Raw genomic sequence first — 23511 nt, 5'->3', positions numbered from 1 at the left:
CTGAGAGGAGCACCGCAGCGCACCGCGCGCCGCTGAAACGACTGGGATGTGGTGACAGAGAAGTCAAGACCAAGCTCTCTCAGCGCTCCTCTCCAATGCATTCAGTATCTGGGGTTTAAGCTTATCGCTCTGCGCAGCTCTCGGTTCAGCTTTCCGGGACATCCTCTCTGGACTGTGCATCTAATACCAATGAGACGCAGCTTTTCTAACTTCGGGAATATTGGTTCTGGATACTTGGTTCACTGCGACTGAGCAATTTTGGAGGTGAGCAGACCAAGTCATTTAGAGCGTTTAACTCAGGTCTACCTAGTTTGTAAACAATCCCACCCACTCTGCTTGTTTTTTTGTTTTTGTTTTGTTTTTTATGATGGCTGTGTTATTTTTGCAGTTTTACGCTAATTACTCTAAATGCATCGGTGGAAAAGCTGACGATACTTTAATTTCAAACAAACAAACAAAAACTCCAACAACTTTTAAGCATTTGTGAAACACACGCACATACTCTGCAGAGACTATATGCCACTAGTGTCATCCACATAAAGTCAGCAAACCTGTTTTAATTTCCCTGCGCAGTTTTGGGGGCTTTTACGCAGCGACATCTCCAAAGAGACACGTTTCACTTTCCCTGCGCGTACAGTCACAGTAACCTCGTTTCTCTGACGCTGAAAAAACTTGACCAGAGACACTCGGACGTGGCGTCCCTTGGGCCTCCAGATGTATAGATTCAGCTGTCGCCTGTCACTTCGGTGACAACTGGTCGGCGCACCGTGACCGCTGCCTGTCCGCCGCCACAGGCTTCGCATAGCTGTCACGACTGTTGTTGAGTGAACCAGAACTTAGTCACACATGAGAAGTTAGTCCCACTTTTTTTTTTAAACTCCCCCCTCTTCTTTACCATGATGTATGAGGTGAGAACGTCAACATTTAGGGTATTTTAACTGTATTTAAATAGCTACATGAAAACATCTGGAAACTTATTCTTGATAGCTTGTTTTGATCTGATATACTTTGTTTTGCTCTGTGTGGGTTTAAAACAGAGCCTAAAATATCGATTAAAAAAAAGCTTGAACTTAAAAAAGGGGGAAAGGACTCCAACCTTCTTGAGTGAATTCATCACTCCTAATGGACCTCTCACAGAGCTAAACATGCCATAAAGCCCTTCCTTTGGAGAAAAATGACACACCCTCAAGTTTCACATATTTCCATCCTCAGCTGTGATACAAAGAGCTAAACCTACGAGACACAGGAGAGCACATACTGTTTATATTTAACCAAGGCTGCCTGAAATAATAATTTGTCCTCAATGGACCAGGGGGGGAAGCCATTAAACCCTGAGCGTGTCTTTTTGAGGAGACCCACTTTCGACTAAGTGTAAAAGCAAGACTCAAACCTGAAATCTGTCACTGAGCACAGCGGATGAAAACAAAGCACTGCTGAGCTCGGGGCAGTTAGCCATGGAGAGCTAGGTGGAAGAGAGTGGTGTGGTCTTTATTTGGACACTAAATTGTTGGTTTGTGGACGTGATTTGAGACGTTGCATGGCAATTTAAGTAAGACTGGATTTAAAAGAATGGAGCACTTTGACAACACAAAGCAGGTATGTTTACTCCAGACTCTGGACAGTATCATCACAGTATGATTTCCAAGGTCATTTCCTGCTATAATTGTACCAGAAACTGTTTTCAGATATAACCCCACCCAGCCATTATTACCGCACTTTAAATATTTTTTTTCGCTCGCCAGTCCAGAAAAACATCAAACAAAGAAGTAGTTTGAGAGAGAACAGATATAAGTAGGAATAGAAACGGCAGCACAGAGAGTTAAGGTGGTGGTGTCACCTAGTGGCCAGATTGCAGGTTGACGGCTTCACTGCCTTGGAGTCAAGAGTTAACCAAATAAGGCAAACAATCTTTTGAATTTACATATAAATAAAAGTTTATTAGCACTTTAGTGCTCAGCACATAACAAAGACATATCAGTGTCACCACAGCCCACGTTTAAAGAAATTCAGGATCCAGTAGCTAATACATATTTTCATACTTTCAAATTAATGATTTACATTGTATTTCACTGCACATGGTACTTAATGTGTCAAATAATGCTGCATAGCCACTAAAATCTCTTACTTTACCGTACTGCAGGCATCAGTGTTTACTTGATTGAGAATGAAAAGGGGGCATGTGAGCTTATACTTTGAATGATCTGCTAAAGGTAAGAAGTCTCTCAGAATATTAGGTTTATTTATGGACTAAATGATTTACAAAGTGGTGCTTTTGGACCAGCACCACATGCCACACCATGCTTGTTCACGTCTCATTTGCAAAGCCTCGAGGTGCTTCAAAGGTGCCATTAATAGAATCAGAAGACTTTTAAAGTGCTTTGTGCAGGATTGTGTGTGAACATAAGGGGTGGGGGGTGTAGTTGGCCTCATCATCATTTTTGGACTCAGGAATGGGAACAGATTTGATCCTTCACAGCAAGCTTGATGTTTATGTGCACTTGCTTCATAACAGTAGATTATGTTGATGGTTTATTTTAGTACTACAATGCATTGCTAAGAAAAGGTGATGGTTTTTAGGAGAGAGAGAGATTGTAAGTAGGTGTTGGAGAGCACTAGAGTCTGCAGAGCTAAGTGCGAAGGGGCAGAATTTAAGTCCTGGTGCCCATATGTATACGTTTCCAAATGTTGATTTAAAAGCCCAGCACTAGTGAAATTTACACAGAGGCCTGTTTGTGCGAAGCTAGAATGAATCACCTTTGCGTCCGCGTAAATTGCCTGCAAGCCAAACACTCTGGCAGCCTTTTATCCCCCAGACGTGGTCCAGCTCACCGCAGCGGGGCTAAAAGCAGAGCAGGACAGGGGCCGTGTGTTGTGAGGATCTGTCAGAGGAGGCCAGTCTTTCACGGCTCTGGATGGGGAGATGTGGCACTGGAGTCGAGTTGCCATAGACAAACTCCAGAGAGCAGAGTCTACTGACTGTAAACTGTTTGTGGTAGGTTGGCAGGAGATTGGAAGAAATATGGCTTGTTTAAACGCCGGTGGTCCCTGAAGCTGTGGTCACTGGGCCTGGCTGAATTGGACGGCGGCTCAGATGGTCAAGTTTAGGGCCCTGTGACAGTGTGATTGTGGTGTTTGGGATAACTATTGTGGATCCTGCTTCCTGTAGGACAGAATATAACTTTGTGCTTGCTATACGGTACAGTTCCCCTTGTGTAATTTTCAAACGGCATCATGTATAAGAGTGGGAAATGTGCCCGAAGCGGTGGCGCACATTGGATCCACATGTTAAGCATTATTCTAAAGTGATTAGAGGTAGTTAGTGATTTAGCGCTTCCAGGCACAACTCTGTTTATTGGGAGCTGCAGGATGATGTTAGAGGAAAACGGGTTTGGCTCGCAGACAGGAGTTTAATGCCCCAGCAGATCTTTTGCAACCACACAGCATAATTGTGCGACCAACCATCAGACCACCAAGATGATGAAAGTCATACTCCACACACACACACGTTTCTTTATCATCACCATGTATAGAGGCATGATGATCGGCTTTGGATGTATACTGCATGATAATCATGGTGCATTGCTAAGAAGCTGATTATCATCAACATGCCTGAAGGTGGAATAACAGATGTAAAGATACCAAATGTCAGCAACTTTTGTGGCTCTGGAAATTCATCTGCGCCAGACGGGAATGCTTGCAGAATGGTGTGATTTCTCTTTGTCCTCCACATCTATAGGGATCCATCCAAGCAATCAAAGCATCGCAGGACTAGAAGCAAAAGAAAACATATTACGCAGAGTTGTCATTAAAAAGCCCAGCTCACTTCCCCAGCACACAACGGGGGATTCAGTTAAAGCTTTCCGGACCCCCGGCTGAAAATATGCAAAACACACTCCCCCAACTCAGCCCCTTCCTGTGGCTCTTGTTCCTCCTGTTGGCATTGTCACAGGGGTGTAGTCAGTGAGCGTGGATGATATGGAAAAGGTCAGCAGGGTTTAAAAATGGACGCTGCAGGGCTGGGCAAGAGATTTTTCAGCTGACAACAAAGGTATTTCCGGGGAATTCCCCCCCCCCCAGAAAGGTTACAGTAGGGACAATCTGCCAGAATATTCCTCTAAGAAGGTTTAGTTAATAAAAGTTGCCATATTTTCCTCTACCAGTAATTAGGTTGGAAAATAAATGCATGCAGAGTGATGTATTCCCAAATTGCATAGTGCTGAAGTTGACTATAATAACTCATTTAAAACTTTTCTTACAATATATCATACAAAGATTAAAAGGGACAAAAAGCAGTATGTCAATGCACTACCCCATTCCAGCTTTAGGCCTGTTTCACTTAAAGTTTTACATATTTTTGGCTTCAAAGCCGATCGTCCATTTACTGTAGTTTCAAGCAACACTATACTTCAGGGTGTCAGGGTTAGGGATATACATGGTAGCCAATTCCTAATCAAAGCCAATACTAAATGTTTAATAACTGAAAGTTCTTTGTCAAATAAACATGTAAGGTTTGAATATGGTAGAAACCCAATTACATTGCTATGCTAGATTCAATGCACCATACAATATTTGATAGAAACATAAGTGGATTTGAGGTTGGGTACAACATAAGATACAAGTGTCACAGCAATCAATACTTGCAAGGGCAAAAGGTCACCTAATGTATTGGCCAATCAAGTGCAACATTAAACCTGCCCAATATTGTGTATAAATCTTCCCCTAGCAAGCAAACATGTCTGGGCTTGGATGCAAGACCTCTGGGTGGGGGCCCTGTGCTGTATGGCAGTGGAAGCTTTGGGTCTTATGTGTTGCAGGGGTGGATCCTCTAAGCTATTTCTGGCATATCCCTCGCATTGTGCCATTGAAACAATGTGCAATTAGTGTCGATGTAGCATGGATATAGAATCCAGGACCCATAATTTCTCTGCAGAACATGCAGACAATGCTGATATTAATACTCTGATTAATTTTTGTTCAGTAAGAACTGAATTCAGTTGAAACATTGTATTAAAATGAAGAAAAAGATCCAGTATAGTTAAGCTGTGCAGCTTTAAGGGAGAAAAAAATGCCATATTCAAAGTTAAATCAAACTTCAAGTTGTTTAGCCAGACATTGTAACCAAAACCACATTTATTTTATATTTGCTAAAGAGTAAGAGCAAGAATTGCCTGATGTACTCATCATCCTCTTTATTTTGAGTCTGACCGCCATCTGACAGCTGTCATTTACGAAAATTCGATTTATGCATAATATGTGCTACCCGAATAATTTTCAGTAATCTGTTCACACTGAGAAAATGCATCACAGTAAAGGTGAGTAAATGTGGGTAACATACAAATGGGTTAATATTGGCAAAGGCCAGCTGAGGACATGTGTTGCAGAGGAGCAGCCTGAGGCCCGCAGTGGCTTCACCGAGCTGACGCAGAAACATTTCATTTCATTTGGCCACAACAACCCGATGGCAGCTCCTAGTGAGAGGCCAGTTCAAAGAGCCGGGTTTTTGTTTGCTGTGCTCACGCTGTCTTCCTGTTAGGGGCTGGGCTCCCAAAGAAAACAGAAAGCAGGGGCTCAGCAGATGTGCGCATCTTTGTATGTGACCTGTTTGTACAGAAGCACACTTCAGAGAGCTCGTTGGACATTTTTGGATCTGGAAAAGAAACATAACAGATATTATTAAACTCCTTCACGTGTTCCATCGCTGAAGATGGTTTGGTGTCATTAGTGACCTCAGTATTAGCAGCTCCAAAAATAACACGCTGATGGTGACAGTAACAGACACATTACATGCAAGGTTTCTAGGAATGGGATTTGCCCTAGAGGATTGGGATCTGTAATTTGGAGGGTGATAATGCAGCCAGTTTCGTCCCTTTTTCCATTCCACACATTTTGCCAACACACACACACACACACATACACACACATACACACACACACAAGCTGATCCCAGCCACTAATGTCTGGTCTGTATAGCTGATAAACTGACCGAGGCTCCCACAGGGCTTCAGATTGGACCTCTCCATGTTTACAGTGAAACATTCACACGCTCCAACTCATTTGTTGGTAAGCTGGACAGGTCATTAACTACTGAAAAGTTATACTTGCTCTAATACTCTAACAACTAATTCAAACCACAGATGTCAGCCTGACCCTAAAGACATGGCGACCAAAAATGGGTGTAAAGAATAAGAATTGATTTAATTCAGGGATTTAATCAGTGAGAGTCTTTTTATAATGGAAAGCAACCAATGGCAATTTTTTCAATGGGTCATGATGCACCAGCAAAATATCAGCCACTATCCTCAACACCGCTTCACACTTGACATAGACATTACATCACATTTCTATAAAGAAGTAGTCAATTCCTGACTCACATTAAGAGGAAAATAGAAATGTAAAAAGCACATATTGAGATGGTATAATTAAGGTTTTATGATTCTTAAAAATTAGAGTATTGGTTTGGGACGAGTATACAGTAACAGCAGAAAGCTTAACCTGGATACATGGCTGGAAAGAAGTCTTTAAAAGTTTCATGCTCATTGTTTCTCTCCTCCTTTTCTGCCTCAAAAATGCAATTTTCTTGTCTCGTAGACTGAAAAAGATCTGTATAGTCGAGTGATCATCTTTATGGAAAAGAGCATCTTTCATGCTTTAAGACAGCGTATGTATAGAAAGCCGGTATAGATTATGTCAACAAGCAAGATCAGGTAGAAACACAATGATCAATAATGCACAACAAGCGGAATACTAATAAAAGCAGCCCAATGTGGCAAACACATGCAAAGATACTCGTGTACAACTTTGCCTCATAGGATACAGGACCTCCAAACGTGTATAACCTCATGGTCTACTTCAGTTTTGCAACTACATTATACATGCTTAACTAACAAGCCAGTATGGGTCTTTCTGGACTGGATTTAACTTCAGCTGTACATTTTTTCCACCCCTCTTTTTTAATGTGAGTCACATGAGAAGGTGAAAGGGTCAACAACATCAGAGCAACGGGGAGCCTTACAGGGGAGATCATTGGGCCTCTCCTTTGCTCTTTCTGCTGTTTTACTACCACCTTAATGACTTAAATTGTGTCCAATTAAGCCGAGTTGGAAAGAAGCATCCCCGCTTGCAGTTGCAAGTTCCCTCTGTGCTGTGGCACTGGAGCATGTGTTTAATTAGAACGCTCTAAAAAGACTGTAACAGAGCGTTTCTTCAGGAATGTTAATCATTAGTGGGATCCTGACTGAGCAGCTCTTAACTGTTTCAGAGTATTGTTGGATTCCACGGTTTGCCTTTTGAAGCCAGGCTCAGGAAAATGCTTCCACGTGTGGGAGTTGTCAGCCACTTCTTCTTTGCTGGACCGCGTCGTCTCCTTATACACGAAAGCGCTTCATTTTAAAGTGTTGCCCGTGTTCATTCAGGTGACAGTTTGAACTGGTGGGAAGTTGGGAAGACAGGAAATAGTTCCATTTCCAGAGGAAGGATATACTATTGAACTTTGAGGAGAGTTAAGGAGAAAAGCCCATCAAGTGTGAGGGGCCGTGGTGCGTGCACGTGTGTTAGATTCTCTGAAAAATTGAGGTCATAAATTAAACCTTTTTGAAATTGGGTGCTGTTTTAAGAGGAGTAATTAAACCTTATCACGTGTCATATAAATTAACAGCTTTTAAGGTCACCAAGATCATATCAAAGCTCAGCTGAAGAAACAAGACGGTGTTAAAGCAGAGATTTTTTGGCCGAACATGCTGGTTTGAGGTGTTAATAGGACTGTTTAGCTATTTTATGTATATACTCGTCACAGTTTGCCCATGGAGACCACACATGAGTGGCTTTGCCCTTTGCTGATCCACCGCTTTTGTTAGCACAAGTGTGTAGTCTAAGAGCAGCCCATTCATCCTTAGCCTGCTCTGTGTGTAGACAGCCACAGGCTTTTGTTGAGTTATAGCATCCTCAAATAAAGGGGCTTCCTCTCTTTAACAGCCCCAGGAGCTCTGTCGCTCCACTTTCCATTGTTCCCAATGAGGTCCGGCTTTTACAACTGTGTGAGAGGGTGTCAAATTGAGGGTGAAAAACAAGGCGTCCCGATCGTGCGCGTCTGCAACGTTTGGCAAAGCACTAACGATAAAGCGGAGAAACAATGGGCTGATGCAGCATGCCGCGTACTGCTTATTGCAACTTGAGAACGTGTTGCATTACATCATACATGACACAACACCAGTGTGGCAAATTGAATAAAGCAGAAATTAATGAGTAAAGAAATAGTGTTTGTTCATAGATTGGTTCCATGCAGCCAGGCCCATTCATAGATCATCTGTTTCATCACTATTATATTATTGGTTTTAGACAATAGCATTACAGTAATCTAATAAATAAAACCAGGTGGCCTCTATTATCGACATTTTTTAAGCATCGTTAACTTTTGTGTTTCTATTTGGTTGATGAGGAAATTAGAATTTCAGCTGAAGTGGAAATGTTCACATGTAGTTGTAGCTCATTAGCAATAGAGTCCAATAAATGTTTTCCAATTCAGCACCCTTGAGAAACACGGGATCTTATGGGGTCAAGTATCAAATGAGCAGATATATCTCTTTAATTTTTACAAATGTCTCCTGTCAGAAACGAAGCTTAGATCTAAGCTTTGCCCTCAGCTGCCTCCAATGTGTCAGACTGAAACAGTAAAAAGGGGTTATGTGAGGGTTATAGGGCTAACAAGCCCACAGTCTGACCTGAGTTTGTCAGCGCCAATCTAGCTAAGTCAATATCAATGCGCTGACTGCTCCACCAGTTGACCTTTTCCTCCCTCTTTCAAGGCGTAAAAAGGATTGTTGTTACTGTAGGGTGATAGGCTTTTATTGGTCTTTATAACTGAAGCTTTTGTTGGGCCTGTGTCCTGCTAATACCCCTTGGCAAGTCATTTAAACCTTGAATGCCTACTTTTTATAAGGTGGCTCACACACTAGCGAGAGCAACTCTCAACAATAGTTCAGCAATAGCTGTGAGTTAGAGACTGACCTTCCATTTGCCTCCTTCGCTGGTAGTCCAAAACTTGACTAATACAAACAGTTAATAATGTTAATATGTGCTAATTCCACTATAAGAATCACTAGTGGTAGATATAGCAATAATGTTTGACCAGATTCTTAGTTTTGTGTGTTCCCTGCTTTGGGATTGTGTTAAGAATGCAGATTTATCACAGGTGATGGTTCTGATGATCATCTTCCCTGTCCTGTCATTGTCAGGGCGTGCTAGTTCAGAACTACTTTGCCAGTAGCACAGGATGCTTTTTTTGTTTTGTTCTTCTTCTTTTACAGCAGTGAGAAGATACAGACCAGGTGTGAGATGCTGTTCAGGTCATTGTAAATATGACAGAGGAAAGGGCTGTAAATCCCTAGGGCCATAGATTTATGGGTCATCTGATGTTCTCACAGGTCAAGGGTCGGGGATCCGTGACTTGTCCGACTTTATATTTTTCAGCTATCTGCGGCGAACCTTGAACTGTGCAGCCGGCTACTTCTAACTTTAGAGTGGTGTAATCATAAATCGATACTCGCCACTCTGCACGTTCCTGGGTAGATGTCTTTGATGAGATGTCTGCACATTCATATCTGAGTTTCTCTCTTGTGGGAAATAAGCAGGTTATTAATTTCTGTATGTTGAGGAAATGAAAAACAATCCAGGTCTGGTGTTTTGCCCACACTAGAGGAACCATCTTAGCTTTGCATTTCATGAATCCTCCTTTTGGGGGACGGGGGTACATTGTGTTGTTCCTCTCCTAAAAGACTTGCTAATGGAGCATGGTGCTTAGGTCTTTGGATTAACACAAAGGCCTGAAGTTTGCTGTGAAAGGGCTCCTCTCCTCCCCGGCCTTGACTGCAACAATGGCTTTGTCCCAGTGCTCGACTGCAAGAGCACTGGCAGGGGTTAAATCCCGTACTTTATAAACAGAATATTTACAGATATAAGCTCCATTTTTTTCCATTGAAATGACAGCCATCATTCACCACCCAAGCTGTGATATTCTGGCACATAATGGTGTAAAGTATGTAGGCGTGTGGAGGATGGAAAAAGTGCTACTCAGATGGTGTCCATCATGTGCTAGAAATGAGTTGTTAGCCTTTTTTTAATATATGATTTATTTTTTTAAACAACTTTCTTTTTAAAAGGCCAACTGAGTATTTCGCATGTAGACAATGATTCTCCGCTTGATTAAGTTCAATGCATTACATAAAACGTTTTCTATATTAATCCTCAAAGAAAAACACCATTCACAGAGTTAGGTCCCAACATTGCATCTCCTAAGAACAAACAGCTTCTAAAATGTTTAGAAAGAAAGCAATCTGACCAGTTTAATAGATTCCTTGCTTCCTAGTAAAATGCCTTACTGCTTTGTTTTACAGTCTAAGTGTTTTTATACTCGACAGCAAAACCTCTCTGACGAGGAAGAACTTCTAGTGCTCTGGAAGTTATGTCCACCGTAAACATGTCCTTTTGGGCAAAAGTAACACTTTGATATTGCAATTAAACAACCACAAAAGGATGCAAAAGGTGCAACTGTCCAGAGTTTGACCTGAACCAGCAACTTTTATTTTCTGAGGCAAGAGGAAGAGGATCACATTCTGGCATTCCAGCAGAGGTGAAGGAGAGGCAGAGGTCAACAGTGTCCTCTCCAGGGAGTTTCACTGCGTGGGTGGATCTGTACGTTTGGGCTTTATAGATATCTGTCATTTTAATTCCTTCTCATTTGTGATAACGGAGTAAACATTAGGGTAATGATTGTTTTCACTGACAATACATATTATATTGCTAATATATAATATCTTAATTTTGAGCAACTATTAAGACCAGTTAATTCTGTTTATCAAATAGTGACCTAATCGTTTCATCTTGGAGATAACTTTGGTTACATGTGTGTGTTTAGTTTAGACAGTGTGAGGCTTTGTGGTTGGAGTAACTTGCATGGAGGACTCGTTTTGATTCACAACCGGATGACTGGTCTCATACAGAAATGCTGACATCACATTCAGGTAGTAGAAAAAGTTATTGTGATTCTTGAAACCAATCTTTCTATAGAATTAAAATACATATATATATCATTTGATCTAAAAATAAGCCTACAATCAAAACTTTTGTTAGCAGACAGCTCTCTTTAACTTTACATGTAGGCACAAAGGAAATGTCAAACCACCAAATAAACCAAATCCTGACTCAACATTCACTGCCGTCCCCACATCTTTAAGCCGTTGATAGGGAAGAAGAAAGAAGAGCGTCATGTGAAAGCTGTTGTGGATACGGGGCGGTTAGCCTGGCAAAACAAGCTCTGCCATCACTGATGTGCTGCTTTAAAGCACGGTTTCTGCGAGCTCTACCAGCGATTCTCATTTGGGAGCATGTGTTTGAAGTACGAGAGGGGGGGGCTGACTGAAGCAAGAGACGCCTCGCTCTGCCATACCCAGCCATGACTCGCTGCCTCTGAGTTTAAGGGCCGGGCTGAGGTTAAGAGGGCCGGGTTGGAAGAAAGAGGAGGGGAGGAGGAGGAGGAGTGTTTGACAGAGAGGAGGGTGGAATGACCATCTGGTTGGGCTCCTCCGTGTACACGCACATGCACACACACACCTCGCTCACTCTCTGACTTTATACAGTCTTAGCTTTGATATGGGCTGTTACTGTGCTGACAGCTCCGGTAGAGAAGCCTGGCTGCTGCTGTCCTGGATTTAGAGTTTAGAGGAGCTTACATAGATATGGAGTGCAGAACAATTTAGGACTGGATATAGTGGCGACAAGATCCGTTTTCTCTATTCACGTCAGGAGAGTTGGCCTACACTGAGGTAAGACCTGCAGGAAAATGAATGAGATGTAAACCGGTTCCTCTGAGAGCTTTGCTTTGGTTGTAGTGAGGCTGAAAGAAAATGGAAAAGTTGCACCGTAACTCCTTGATTAAATGTATTTGAATGAATGTGTGGATGGCTTGATTGCAAATGCATGTTTCGCCTGTAAAACATGTAGCACATCCCAAATACAGGCAATTTCTGGTCTTTGTGGAAGTTGTCTCTTATATACGAATCAGACTTGATTTTAGGTCATGCACGAGTTAGTGCATTTGAAGTCTGCTGCTGTGTGTTGAATCTTAGTCCATGCTGGCCAGCACAGTAGTGTATATCTCTGTGGGGATGTCACTCCCATCCATTTGGTCTTGAAAAAACACTCCCCGGCCACAAACAGAGGCCTCCATAAGCTGACCAAACTCCAACTCCTTATAGCACCTTTGCACTGCGTAACTTATCCTCCCGTCGAGCTCTTTTTTCAGTAGCATTTTGACCTTGACTTTTTCTAATCTGACTGGTATCAAATTTTGAGTCGCTTTTCCGGGTTTTGATTTGATGATGCTGTGTAGTTTTATTCATTTTTGAATCATAAATACTACTCAATTACAAGTTCAGCTTTTTAAAATGTGATTTATTTATTTATTTTATAGGCACGAGGCTTCTAGTTTAGCACAGGGGTGTCATTTTTCTAATGAACTTCATCTGGCCCAGAGGTTGGTTTTTTTGCTTCTTTTTTTTGACACTACATTAATGGCCAAAGGCTGACAGGCAGTGATTTTTAAATATTTGCGTGTGTGCAGGGAGATAAATAATATGCTGCATATTTTTCAATCTTGTTGGACATGAAAAATAAACTGAGTTTGTCTGACTTCAAGCTTAAGTATGCAGGGACAGTGAACAGAAATTCTTGTTTTTCTCTCCCAACTACAGCCTATCCTGCATTACCCAGCTAGCAGAAGCCAAGTTAAACAAGTAGGGCCAGCCTAAACTGACAGAGAACACTGTGTTGGGTTGTGTGCCTGTCCATCATCCACTTCCTAAAGAAATAGACAGTAATTCAGACCAGAAGTTGCTTATTTTTCCTGTGCACTCTCTCAAGGGCTGTTAATCCAAAGCTCCAGTGTCTGGATTTTTTTTGGAGGGGGGGGGGGGACTATGGTTTAAGTGTTGTCGAACACTATTTAAAAATGTCACTGTTGATTGTATTTATTGGTCAGTCGCTGCATGGGGTCCTTCAAGAGTTCTGTATTCAACAAAGCGATAAATAATGCATTGCACTGTAGTTAGGCGCACCACTGCTGTCGGGCATTACAGTCAGACAGGACGTTCTTCAGGGTGAACTCAAATAAGTGGTTGTTTTGTTCTTTAATGAAACACGTCTGAACCCACACAGTCACCGAGGTCCTGTTATGCAGCATTTGTGGGAATGTAAGCTCCATTGTCCGCTTTCCGTAGAACACGGGGCTCTTCCCTCCTTCAGTAAGTCGTGGGATGTTCTCAAATCAGCAATCACTGAAAACATTTCAAAGCAAGCGCGTCTGTTAAAGATTTCCCTCTTTCTCCTGGCATGACTTAACTTCCCTCTCCTTTGTGGAAAAAGGACATTAACATTTTCATACATGTCAGTCACCCCATTTTATCCTCAGTCTAATAGCACCCCCACTACCTTCTGTGGGTAGATCAGTCAGATATGCAGACCTGCAGCTCCCAAAGCCATGTTAACAAGCACCTTTACAAAGGAGTGAGGGGCTGTTAAACATTCGGGACTGCAGGGGTCTGGCTAGTGTGGGAGGAGGGCAGGGCAGGGGCTTGGGGGGTGGGGTGGAGGGTGAAAAGGGAAGGGGGGCAGAGGGTTAAAACTAATCTCACAAACCATAGATCCCTTGTTAGAGGAAAAAACTATAAAAGCCAGCCTGAGTGATGAGTCAGTCAGTATGAGCACGGTGAAGTTAGCTGGCTCAGTGCTTCTGTCATTCAAAATGTTAAGGAATTGTTTCGGGTAAAGCCAGAGGAAATGAACTGCATGACAGATAAAGGAAAAATTAGCATGCAACCAGCTGTAGATGTATGAGAAACTTTTTTTTTTGCTTAACACAGAGCTGCGTGAACGCCGTATTGCTTTCGAGAGCCTGGCTAAAGTTCAAGCCTGACATTCCTGTGAGTCAGGTTTGGCTGTGTGAGACATCCTTGCAGATACCCAGCCAACATGTGAAAGCAAGAATTCCAGCAAATGTAGCACATGAGTGATTTTGTGCCTGATTAAAATGTGTGGCTCTGAAGTGAGCCTCTTGCCTCCTGACTGAACCTGCCTATAGTTAGCTATCTCCCACGTGAAACCCAAGCTGTTCTCAAACAAGGGCACATTTTTGTAGGTTATTTTGGTCTCATTTGCAAGTCAATAGATATGAATAGAACAACAGAGTGCCTTATTCCATCCCTAGCTCTCTCATCTGAAGACAGGTTATCTGGGTTCGAGGGCTTCGACTGTCATATGTGACAAGATAAAACGTGGCATCTTCAGGAAAAAAAATACTTGCAAAGGGATAAACAGACTCTTGATGGATAAAACCTTCAGTGACTTGACAAAGGCACCATTGTTTAGGGCATCAGAGGCATTTTAACGGGATATGTTATAAGCCAATCCGCCTGACCTGACACTTTATGGTACAAGGCAGCCTAAATTAACCCTCCCAAAAGCCCAGGAATCCTTTAACACCATTATCATCACACCTAACACTGATAGTCTATGACTGGATAAGCTTAAGGGGGGGGGCTTGTCAGTCATTAGTAGTAGCGATGCCACAGTGGCTGACTTGTCTTTGAGAAAGATGAGCTGATATGAACAGCCAGTAGCTGCCTGAACCTGCATGTCTCGTGGATCTGTTAATCATCAGAGAAAGGTCTGACATGCTAATATATCAGTCTTCACTAACAGAGTGAATCGACACGAGCACCTGATTTTGACAAGGTATTGATAGTTATTTCTGTATTCTATGTATTTGTGTGTAGAGTAGCCTGTGTCTGCATATTCCTTACAGAGGTTAAGCAACATAAAATTATATAAAAAGCTTGAAGTACCTGCTGGAATGACCTGGGTCTACTTTTTTACAACAGAGAGCAACGTTTTTCAAAGAGGTTCTGATCATCTTTTGTACTATGACGAAACATTTCTGTCGTGATGGGAGTGGTCTCTTCTGCGATGACAGTGCTTCCAGCCTCAGGATGGATCATTGAGTGGTTTGATGGACTATAAAAATGATATGGCTTTTGAGGTCAGCCAGCACCTATGGGAAATTTGAATTGTTAGACGGTGCTCTTTTACATCATCATCAAAACAAACAAAATATCTTGGAAAGACTGCTTTTCCATCCATCCGTTAGAGTTCTAAAGTCTCCCAGAATCAGTCTCAAACCTGTTGTGGTGGCACTGGTGGTCGATCTATTTATCATTTGAGCAGAAAGCAGATTTTAAGGCCCCTATGCTGTCATCTCTATGTTCAAAGGCTTGCCCTCGAGTGTATTTGGTTTTCTCAGCTGTCTCTCTGTGGCTCTCTGTACCTTTGCTGTCCATAGGGGTTCAAGGCTTGGGTAGGGGGGAAGTGGTGCAAGGGCCAGGCTGCTGGATGCTGGCTGGGCTCCCATTTGATCTCAGTTAGAGCTCTTGGCTAGTGAGAAATTACCACAACTGCACACGCATTCATTATGACTGTGTTTTCGTGGTCCTAAATGCTTACAGGAGTCCAGGAAATAAAGTTATGGGATGACTGGAGAGGGATGAATAAAGATCAGGGCAGATGGGGTTGCCAAATGATTATTCCAAAAATTGGTTTGCTTGGAATTTACATGTCAAATAATCACTTTAAAGTTACTCTGGACATCACTCCCTCCCTCCTTCCGTCCGGGTATATTCTGAACATTAAAGACAAATTAATAAATAAATTAAGTGATTTTATTTATTCGCTATTTCTTTAATTTTATCCAGCTTTGCACAGATTTAGTTTGTTTCTGCCTCATCACAACAGTCACGTCTGCAAAAGTTTGGATTTTCCGTAAGACATTAGTAACTGCAGACAACACATATATAGAGGTCAGTACAGTTCGAGTCTTTTATCTCCCTGCTCTGTTTGTTGCCTCAGGTTATAGTGTCAGTATCAGTTAGTCCTATCCATCCATGTCAGCCTCTATTCATCTGCATTCATCCAGCTGCTTCACCTGTCTGGCACTGCGCTCACTGTCCATCTAAAAGATGAAAGAACGATCAGGCGCTCACTGTTTGTTTTCCAACCTGCTGCAATCCAAAGAAAAAGAAGAGATGAAGGAAGAGAGCAGGCTTGTGGACGCTTCCCATATGGTGGCCTCGTCTTAAAGCCAGGCTTGTGTTTATACAGACCTCGGGCTCAACTGATCAAGCTAGGATCAAATCCCATGTGTTGAACTCCACCCCCCTCCCTTGGGGCATAGCATCATCAGCTTCTCAGTAAAGTAAAATGATGACTCATACAGACATAAACCTAACAAATTATTTTAAACCTGCAGAAGATTAATAAGAAATGGTCACAGTTATAAGCAACTTCAAATAGTTTATAATTCTGAATAGTTTGTTATTGTCACTATAATGAGATAGAACATCACCTCATGAAGCTTTGGGAATTTCCTAACAATCTCTGCACCCCCAAAAACCACATGAGGAAGGCACGTGTTTAACTGCTACCATAATAGCAGTGAAAGGATGGAGTTGTCTTTATGAGTGCCTTTATGTAGTAGACTCATCACTAAAAGTAAACCAAAAAAGCTTGCTTAAATACCATTATGGGTTTTTGAGGGGTGCTGTGAGCCTCATGAAAGAGGTGGCAATGGTGTGACTCAGCAAGCGGTTAACAATCAGCGGAACAGCACTGACATGAGAGAGCTGGATTAAGATGTGAGGACGTAGGAACTGATGTCATGGCTTGATGACAAACATTTCTATTTTTTTTTCCTTTATATTTCTATCCTCTTCCCCCTTCTGTCCTCTCTCAAATCCCGGTACTTCCCATCTTGCTATCCTTTCATCTCACCTGTCTAGTAAAAAGAGAGCCCGATGAGCCTGGTGAGTGCAGCGGGGCTGGTGGCTGGCTTCCAGGGTGGGGCACGCAAGCGAGATTTCATGATGGAGCAGAAAATCAGTAAACTGACATCTGGCTTCCAGCGGAGCTCAACCTCTGATGACGACTCAGGCTGTGCACTGGAGGAGTATGCGTGGGTGCCACCTGGCCTGAGACCTGAACAGGTAAGCACAATGTGGCTTACAAATGCACCAGTTCAAGACGCTCTGAGCTAAGATTAATCAAGCCTGCTCCGTTTGGATACCGGGACACTGTTCTCTATAACTGTGGTATCAATTTCATTGGTTCGCAAATCATTTCCTCCCTAAATCAACACCACGAATAATGGTGTATCCTCCAGACAGCGAATAAAAACAGCCCTGACCTGATTTTAACTCCCTTATAGCCCATTTGCCTGGCCCAGATAAACGCTATTCACTGTGTGTTATACTGAATAACACACCAAGTCTCTGGAAAATGGCACCTATGGGAAGGACAACATATTTCATTAAGCTTCCTTGTTCTCACTGCTTGTGGCAGATTTCTCAGACTCTATGAGGTTGCCACTAAAGGGCAGCATGAGTATACCGCAGAGTTAGAAGCAGGACTTAGTGGGTCGAGCTAGGAATCGGAGTCTTCGCCTCCACAACCACAGGCAGAGCTGTTAGCCGTGTCCGTTGAGCAGTCGGTGAGATATGGCACTTTCCCAGATCCTCAGAATTTTTAAACTCTGCTCTCACCACTGCTTGGTGTTCTTTTCTCTCTCTCACTCAGTCTGTAGCCGTCCCATTGCCCTTGATCAACAACACACATGGAAGCAATGAGTGGGTGATGGGCAAGAAGGGAAGCGAATGCAGCAAAAGCCTTAACATGCAGGGTCTCTTGTTTTAGGAACCACATAGATCAACTGTAATGCCTTTACTGCTGCCAATTCCCTAAATGGGCTATGTATTACAGGTCACTACTACAGGGTTGAAACACCTAGAGCTTGGGTGCTTGCTAGCTGTTCCTCGGGCCTAGTGAGCTGGATAAGGGGTCGTAGCAGCATCGTGATGTGCATAATTTATGATGGTAGAGGTGGTTGTTGGGGTCTGAGGGTGATTGCCAGGGTAAATTGCTGTGCTGTTACCCCTCCTCTAGACAGTCAAAGCTGCTGGAAGTCCCCTAACACACAGGACTACGGCATCCCATCTCTTTATCTAGCTAACTGTGATGGGCCCTCCCTCATAAAGTTTAGTCTTTAGCAGTCGGCCCCAAGGGTCAGGGTGCTACAATTACAGCCTGCTTTGTCCTGTCCGTGTAGAGACAACCATATCACTGAAAAATATAACCCTTAAACTGATTTGACCTGTTGACCTGTCTTGGCTTGTTCAGCACAGATTTATGTAGACGATGATTCCTGCGTTTTTCATCGTCAAAGAGGATCACTGCTGTGTGTTGCACTTTTGAATTAAAGCTGATTTGGGGATTAGGGAAAAGTCTTTGATTCCACAAAGTCATTCTTCCATACATTCTACATAGCGCTATCCCAGAATGTGTCTCATCACAAATTAATGTGCTTGTTCTCTAGTTTCTTGGAAAAGAATTTGTGTTAATATTGGCATATTGAATCCGAGGCAATAATGATAATATATGGCTGCAATAAGACGGGTGAAAATTTGGGTTTAAAATTACTTTTGGGGCGGACCAAAACCAACTCTCTGCTCCTGCAAATAATAATTCTGAGCCATTGCTCAGTTGTTATATTAGTTGGAATGCATTTAGTTGTCCAACCCTAACCCTTTTTATTCAACCAAAAACATCATGTGTTTAACCTAATATTTCCCCCAGGTCCAGCTATATTTTTCGTGTCTGCCTGAGGACAAGATCCCATATGTCAACAGCCCAGGAGAGAAGTTCAGAATCAAGCAGCTCCTCTACCAACTCCCACCACATGATAATGAGGTGAGAATTTTTGGTGCCTGTGTGTGCAAATGCGTGTCTCGTAAAAATTCAGCCCTCACATTTGCACCAAAATTGCAGCAAAAACAAAAAAACAATTGTGTTTGAGTAGCTGCATTTGATGCTGCTCACTCATCCTGCAGTGCTCAAGCCTCACCATCTCCATTGCTATCCCACTAATGTGCGCCCATAGCGTCTCCATTGACATCACACTGGGGGATTTTTGTTCCGCAAGCTTGTAGACGTCCAGAGTGGGTACAATGTTACTTTTGACTTGATAATTTTATGATGTTTGCCGTGAGCCCCCACCAGCAGGATTCCTGCCATAGCAGTGGTTTTTATGAGGACCGCTCAGCAAGAGAGAGAGTGAGAGGGAGGCTGGTTGAAAGAGGCTTTATGTGATGCCACCACTGCAGTGGCACCACAGTTCGCCTCGGCTGTCTGTCTTCCTTTGTTGCCCACTGTCTTGATTACACTCTAAACACAGGCCTTGTTTGTGTAAACGTCTGCTTTCCCCCTTGTTAAGGACTGTTGTAAAAAAAAAAAAAACTAAAAAAAAAAACAGGTTCTCAATCGGGGACTGTGGGTGGAGATATGTTGGGTGGTGTAGGAAGGGAAAGCTGGGGTCAAGAGTTCCTTTTGTTCAAACTGCTCTGATAAGCACTTCGCCCTCAATCCAAAAAGGTCACTTATATATACTATTCTCAGTAGCAGATTTTCAGGAAGCATTAATCATCCCAATTCTTATATCTATATCTATATATAGATATAAAAACCTGTGGTTGTGAAACTAGCCATCATATTCCTAACCAATTCCCTTCTTTCCCAGGTGTGTTATTGCCAGTCCCTGAGTGAGGAGGAGAAGAAGGAGCTGCACATGTTCAGTGTTCAGAGGAAGAAGGAAGCATTGGGGAGGGGCACAGTAAAACTGCTGCCTCGCAATTTTCTGAACAGCATTTGTGATCATGTACGTTGCATGCAGCCCATGTATTGTTTATAACACGATGATGACTGAGAAATAGACAGTAGTCTAGAGTTTTTGTGGAACTAAGGATATAAACAGTATTCTTATATAAAAATAATTATCCATGAATGGTATTAAACAAGGGTTTGCTACGTTTCCTATTTGCATCTCATTTTTGGCTATTTAGCTAATCTAGATCAGAAAGAAAGCTGGAAACGAGAGAAATGCTGTCATGGACTAAAAAGTGTTTGCTGTCTGGGCTGGAAAGGCTCAGTATAAAGTTCTTTTTTTTTAAACAATAACCAGTGAGCAGCCAAGTGGGTGCCCATAAACTGATGAATCTCTGAGACTGCTGTTTTTCCTTTTCTTTCTCCTTTTAAATGACCTCTACCACCCACTCCTGTTCTTGTCAGTCAGAAGGACAGACATAAAATATGTTCTGCTAATCTGAGAACAACCTAGTGGGATTCCAGGTGCTGATGGAAGGCATGTTTTTTTGTAGCCAGACTCAGACTTTGTGTGAAGCTAAATCCATGCCCATGTAGGACTCAAACATTATTACAAAAGTATGACAATTGTTCAGTCTTAATGTGACTTGTGTTGTTTTTAAAAGTTGATAATTAGCGCTTTCAATTACAGTGCGGCGAAAACATCAACGGTGGAGAAATGGCCGTGTTTGCTTCAAGGGCGAGCGCTGGGCTGTGCTGGCACCCATCCTGCTTTGTCTGCTCCACATGTAGGGAACTCCTCGTGGATTTGATCTACTTCTACCATGATGGAAAGATCCACTGCGGGAGGCACCATGCTGAGCTGCTGAAACCACGATGCTCAGCCTGTGATGAGGTAGTACTAAGGAGAAAAAAACAGTGTTGCAAAGATAGATATTGCATCTGAAGCTTCTAAAGGTTGATGACCATTTTGTCTCAACTAATGCACATCTTTGTCCACAGATTATCTTTGCTGATGAGTGTACTGAGGCGGAGGGGCGCCACTGGCACATGAAACACTTCTCCTGTTTTGAATGTGAGACAATTCTCGGAGGTCAGCGTTATATCATGAAGGACGGCAGACCGTACTGTTGTGGCTGCTTTGAGTCTCTCTATGCAGAGTACTGTGAGGCTTGTGGAGAACACATTGGTAAGACAGTGATCTTCTGGAGTTAAAATACTATTTCAAGCAACAGAGAAATGTTAACTTGCTCTCCCCCTTTAACAGGTGTTGATCATGCTCAGATGACCTATGATGGGCTCCACTGGCATGCCACTGAGAGCTGCTTTAGCTGTGCCCACTGTAAGACCTCGCTACTGGGTAGTCCTTTTCTGCCATACCAGGGTCGTATTTACTGCTCCAAAGCCTGCAGTCTCGGGGAAGATGTGCATGCTTCCGATTCCTCTGACTCTGCCTTCCAGTCGGCGCGCTCACGTGAATCCCGCCGGAGTGTGCGCATCGGCAAAAGCAGTCGTTCAGCTGACCAGTGCCGGCAGTCACTCCTGTTCTCACCCTCTGTTAACTATAAGTTCCCTGGCTTGAGTGGGAATGCTGATGACACCCTGACCAACAAGCTTGCCCATATGAACTTATCAGATGAACACTTCTGGAGAGGCCGCGGTGATGAGAATGAGGCACCTGACGACCAGGAGGAAGAGTGGGCTGAGCACGAAGACTACATGACTCAGCTATTGTTAAAGTTTGGGGAACAAGGGGTTTTCCAGCAAGCCAGCGACTCTAGACCTACAGATTTCTGGATTGCAGAAAAGGACACCAAGTCAAAGCAGGTATCCTCAAAAGCTGGGAGTAATGGTGGGGGAGGAAGGGGAAGCCTTGCCAGCAAGAAGTACCAAGCTGACATGTACTGGGCACAATCACAGGATGGGCTAGGAGATTCTGCCTATGGTAGCCATCCAGGTCCAGCAAGCAGCAGAAAAATCCAGGAGTTGGAGCTGGATCATGGGGCTGGAGGTGGTTTTCAGGGAGAGGAGCCACAATGGTACACCGACTCTTTGGAGTGTATCACCGATGAATTTAAGAAGACAGACCAGAATGTCCGAGACTCTATGGACTCACTTGCTCTTTCCAATATTACTGGTGAGTAGATGGAACTCTAAAAATCAGATATGGAAAATAACATGATTTTATGCTATGTCAGTAGTTGGATTTTGATGTATTTTAGTGCAGAAATGTAATAAATTTTCTTTTCCTTTCTAGGAACCTCAGTAGATGGTGATAATAAAGAAAGCTCTATGGTATATTCCCTGCAAGGTTTCCATGAACTGGAAACAGAAGACTGTGAGAAAACCAGTAATATGGGAACGCTCAACTCTTCTATGTTACACAGAAGTGCAAATTCCCTAAAAAGTCTTGCATCTGAGCAGGAGGAGGTGGAGAATGTTCTAGCAGAAGCACCCCAGGAGGACAGACCCAAACCTCATGTCCCTGCCCTCAGAAGGACACGTTCACAGTCTAGGCCGCAGCAAGTCAAATTCTCGGATGATGTTGTGGACAATGGTTATTATGGTGACATTCAAGTGCGGCAGCCACCTATGAGTGAACGGACTCGGAGGAGAGTGTACCACTTTGAAGAACAAGGCCAGGACCTTCACTCTGGTCGCCAACAGCACCACCATAGGAGGCGTCGCAGCCGCAAATCCCGGTCTGACAATGCTTTAAACCTTTTGCCTAAGGAAAGGCCCCAGATGTGCAACAAAGCGGACCGCAGAGGGAATGCCCTCGGTTCCAAGGGGCACCAACCATTCCACGGTCACCCCCATTCTGCTGCCATGTCCGACTACAGGTTACAGGGCCAAGCAATGGGAAGGTTCTTGGGTCTATATGATGATGATGATGACTGGTGTTCTACATGCTCATCTTCCTCCTCTGATTCTGAGGAGGAAGGTTTTTTCCTGGGTCAGCCCATCCCTCAGCCCAGGCCGCACAGACACTATTACACTGATGACTTGCCAAGCTCTGTAGCAGGCATGTCCTCTGCTCCTTATGGCCAATGGACTAAATCCAAAAAGAAAAAAGGCCACAAAGGGAAAAACTGTATAATTTCATAGGCTTTACTCTGCTGAGCATTGGGCAACGATTTGCCACTCACCGATGCCCCTTTGTTCATCATTTAAAATATAAACAGTTTGCTTGCTATTAAATGCTTCACAGCACTCAATTTACCAAGGTGGTTGTGTAAGACACAAGTCCATATTTGGATTATTATAGGTGTGTACACTTGTATAGCATTACAAACTGATGGTAAAGTATAATACATATTTATAAAATATAATCTAAACTGTGTTTATTTAACAGTGCAGATATATTGTATATATTGTAGAAATTTTTTAAAGTAATATTTTTCTACCTTTGTCATTCTTTATACCAAATGGCATTAAAATTAAACAATTGGCTGTTGGTACAGAGTCATTTTTAAATATGGGTGTCAGAAATTTAAAGACAAACTGACATGACCCAGGCTCTGCAGATGTTTTTTCCAGGTTTGTGCAGCACCAACATAAAAGCACTGTGTATTAATAATTAGCCTGTTGGAACAATCTATTTATGGGTCACTGTACTGTAAGAAAATCATTGCAATCTGTATAAATGTATAAACTGGAATATAAGGCTAAAATAGGTATTAATTGCAATAAAAATCTCTATATATCATGATTTGATTGTGTTTGGTGTTGATTTTTTTGTGACCATTTTCTGAAAACACA

General features: G+C 42.8%; 1 protein-coding gene across 3 annotated transcripts; it reads left to right on the top strand.

Moving 5' to 3' along the window:
* Positions 1-3: 3 nt before the first annotated feature.
* On the top strand, positions 4-23458 carry prickle1a (prickle homolog 1a). Of its 3 annotated transcripts, none has more exons than XM_085282696.1 (8): positions 4-264; positions 16878-17081; positions 18727-18840; positions 19667-19804; positions 20441-20644; positions 20752-20938; positions 21017-21886; positions 22007-23458. In XM_085282696.1, the coding sequence occupies exons 2-8, from the start codon at positions 16893-16895 to the stop codon at positions 22855-22857; spliced, it is 2553 nt and encodes an 850-aa protein (XP_085138822.1). In that variant the 5' UTR covers positions 4-264; positions 16878-16892; the 3' UTR covers positions 22858-23458. The 3 variants fall into 3 exon arrangements, with proteins under 3 accessions (XP_085138822.1, XP_085138824.1, XP_085138823.1); XM_085282698.1 differs by lacking the exon at positions 4-264 and adding an exon at positions 1394-1596; XM_085282697.1 differs by lacking the exon at positions 4-264 and adding an exon at positions 11673-11816.
* The last annotated feature ends 53 nt before the right edge of the window (positions 23459-23511 follow it).

Source organism: Mchenga conophoros, linkage group LG7 (assembly GCF_057382185.1).
Source record: "Mchenga conophoros isolate Kocher_MC1m ecotype Shallow Benthic linkage group LG7, M_conophoros_male_GT1.1, whole genome shotgun sequence".
NCBI classification, from domain to species: Eukaryota; Metazoa; Chordata; class Actinopteri; order Cichliformes; family Cichlidae; genus Mchenga; species Mchenga conophoros.
Note: the sequence above shows the minus strand (reverse complement) of the source record. Positions and strands in the feature narration are given on the sequence as shown.

Excerpts from the sequence above, each read along its gene's own strand:
- prickle1a (XM_085282696.1), top strand. The coding sequence starts at position 16,893 with ATGAGCCTGGTGAGTGCAGCGGGGCTGGTGGCTGGCTTCCAGGGTGGG. Across the intron at positions 20,645-20,751 it reads GATGCTCAGCCTGTGATGAG|ATTATCTTTGCTGATGAGTG; the intron begins GTAGTACTAAGG and ends CTTTGTCCACAG. Across the intron at positions 20,939-21,016 it reads GGCTTGTGGAGAACACATTG|GTGTTGATCATGCTCAGATG; the intron begins GTAAGACAGTGA and ends CCCCTTTAACAG.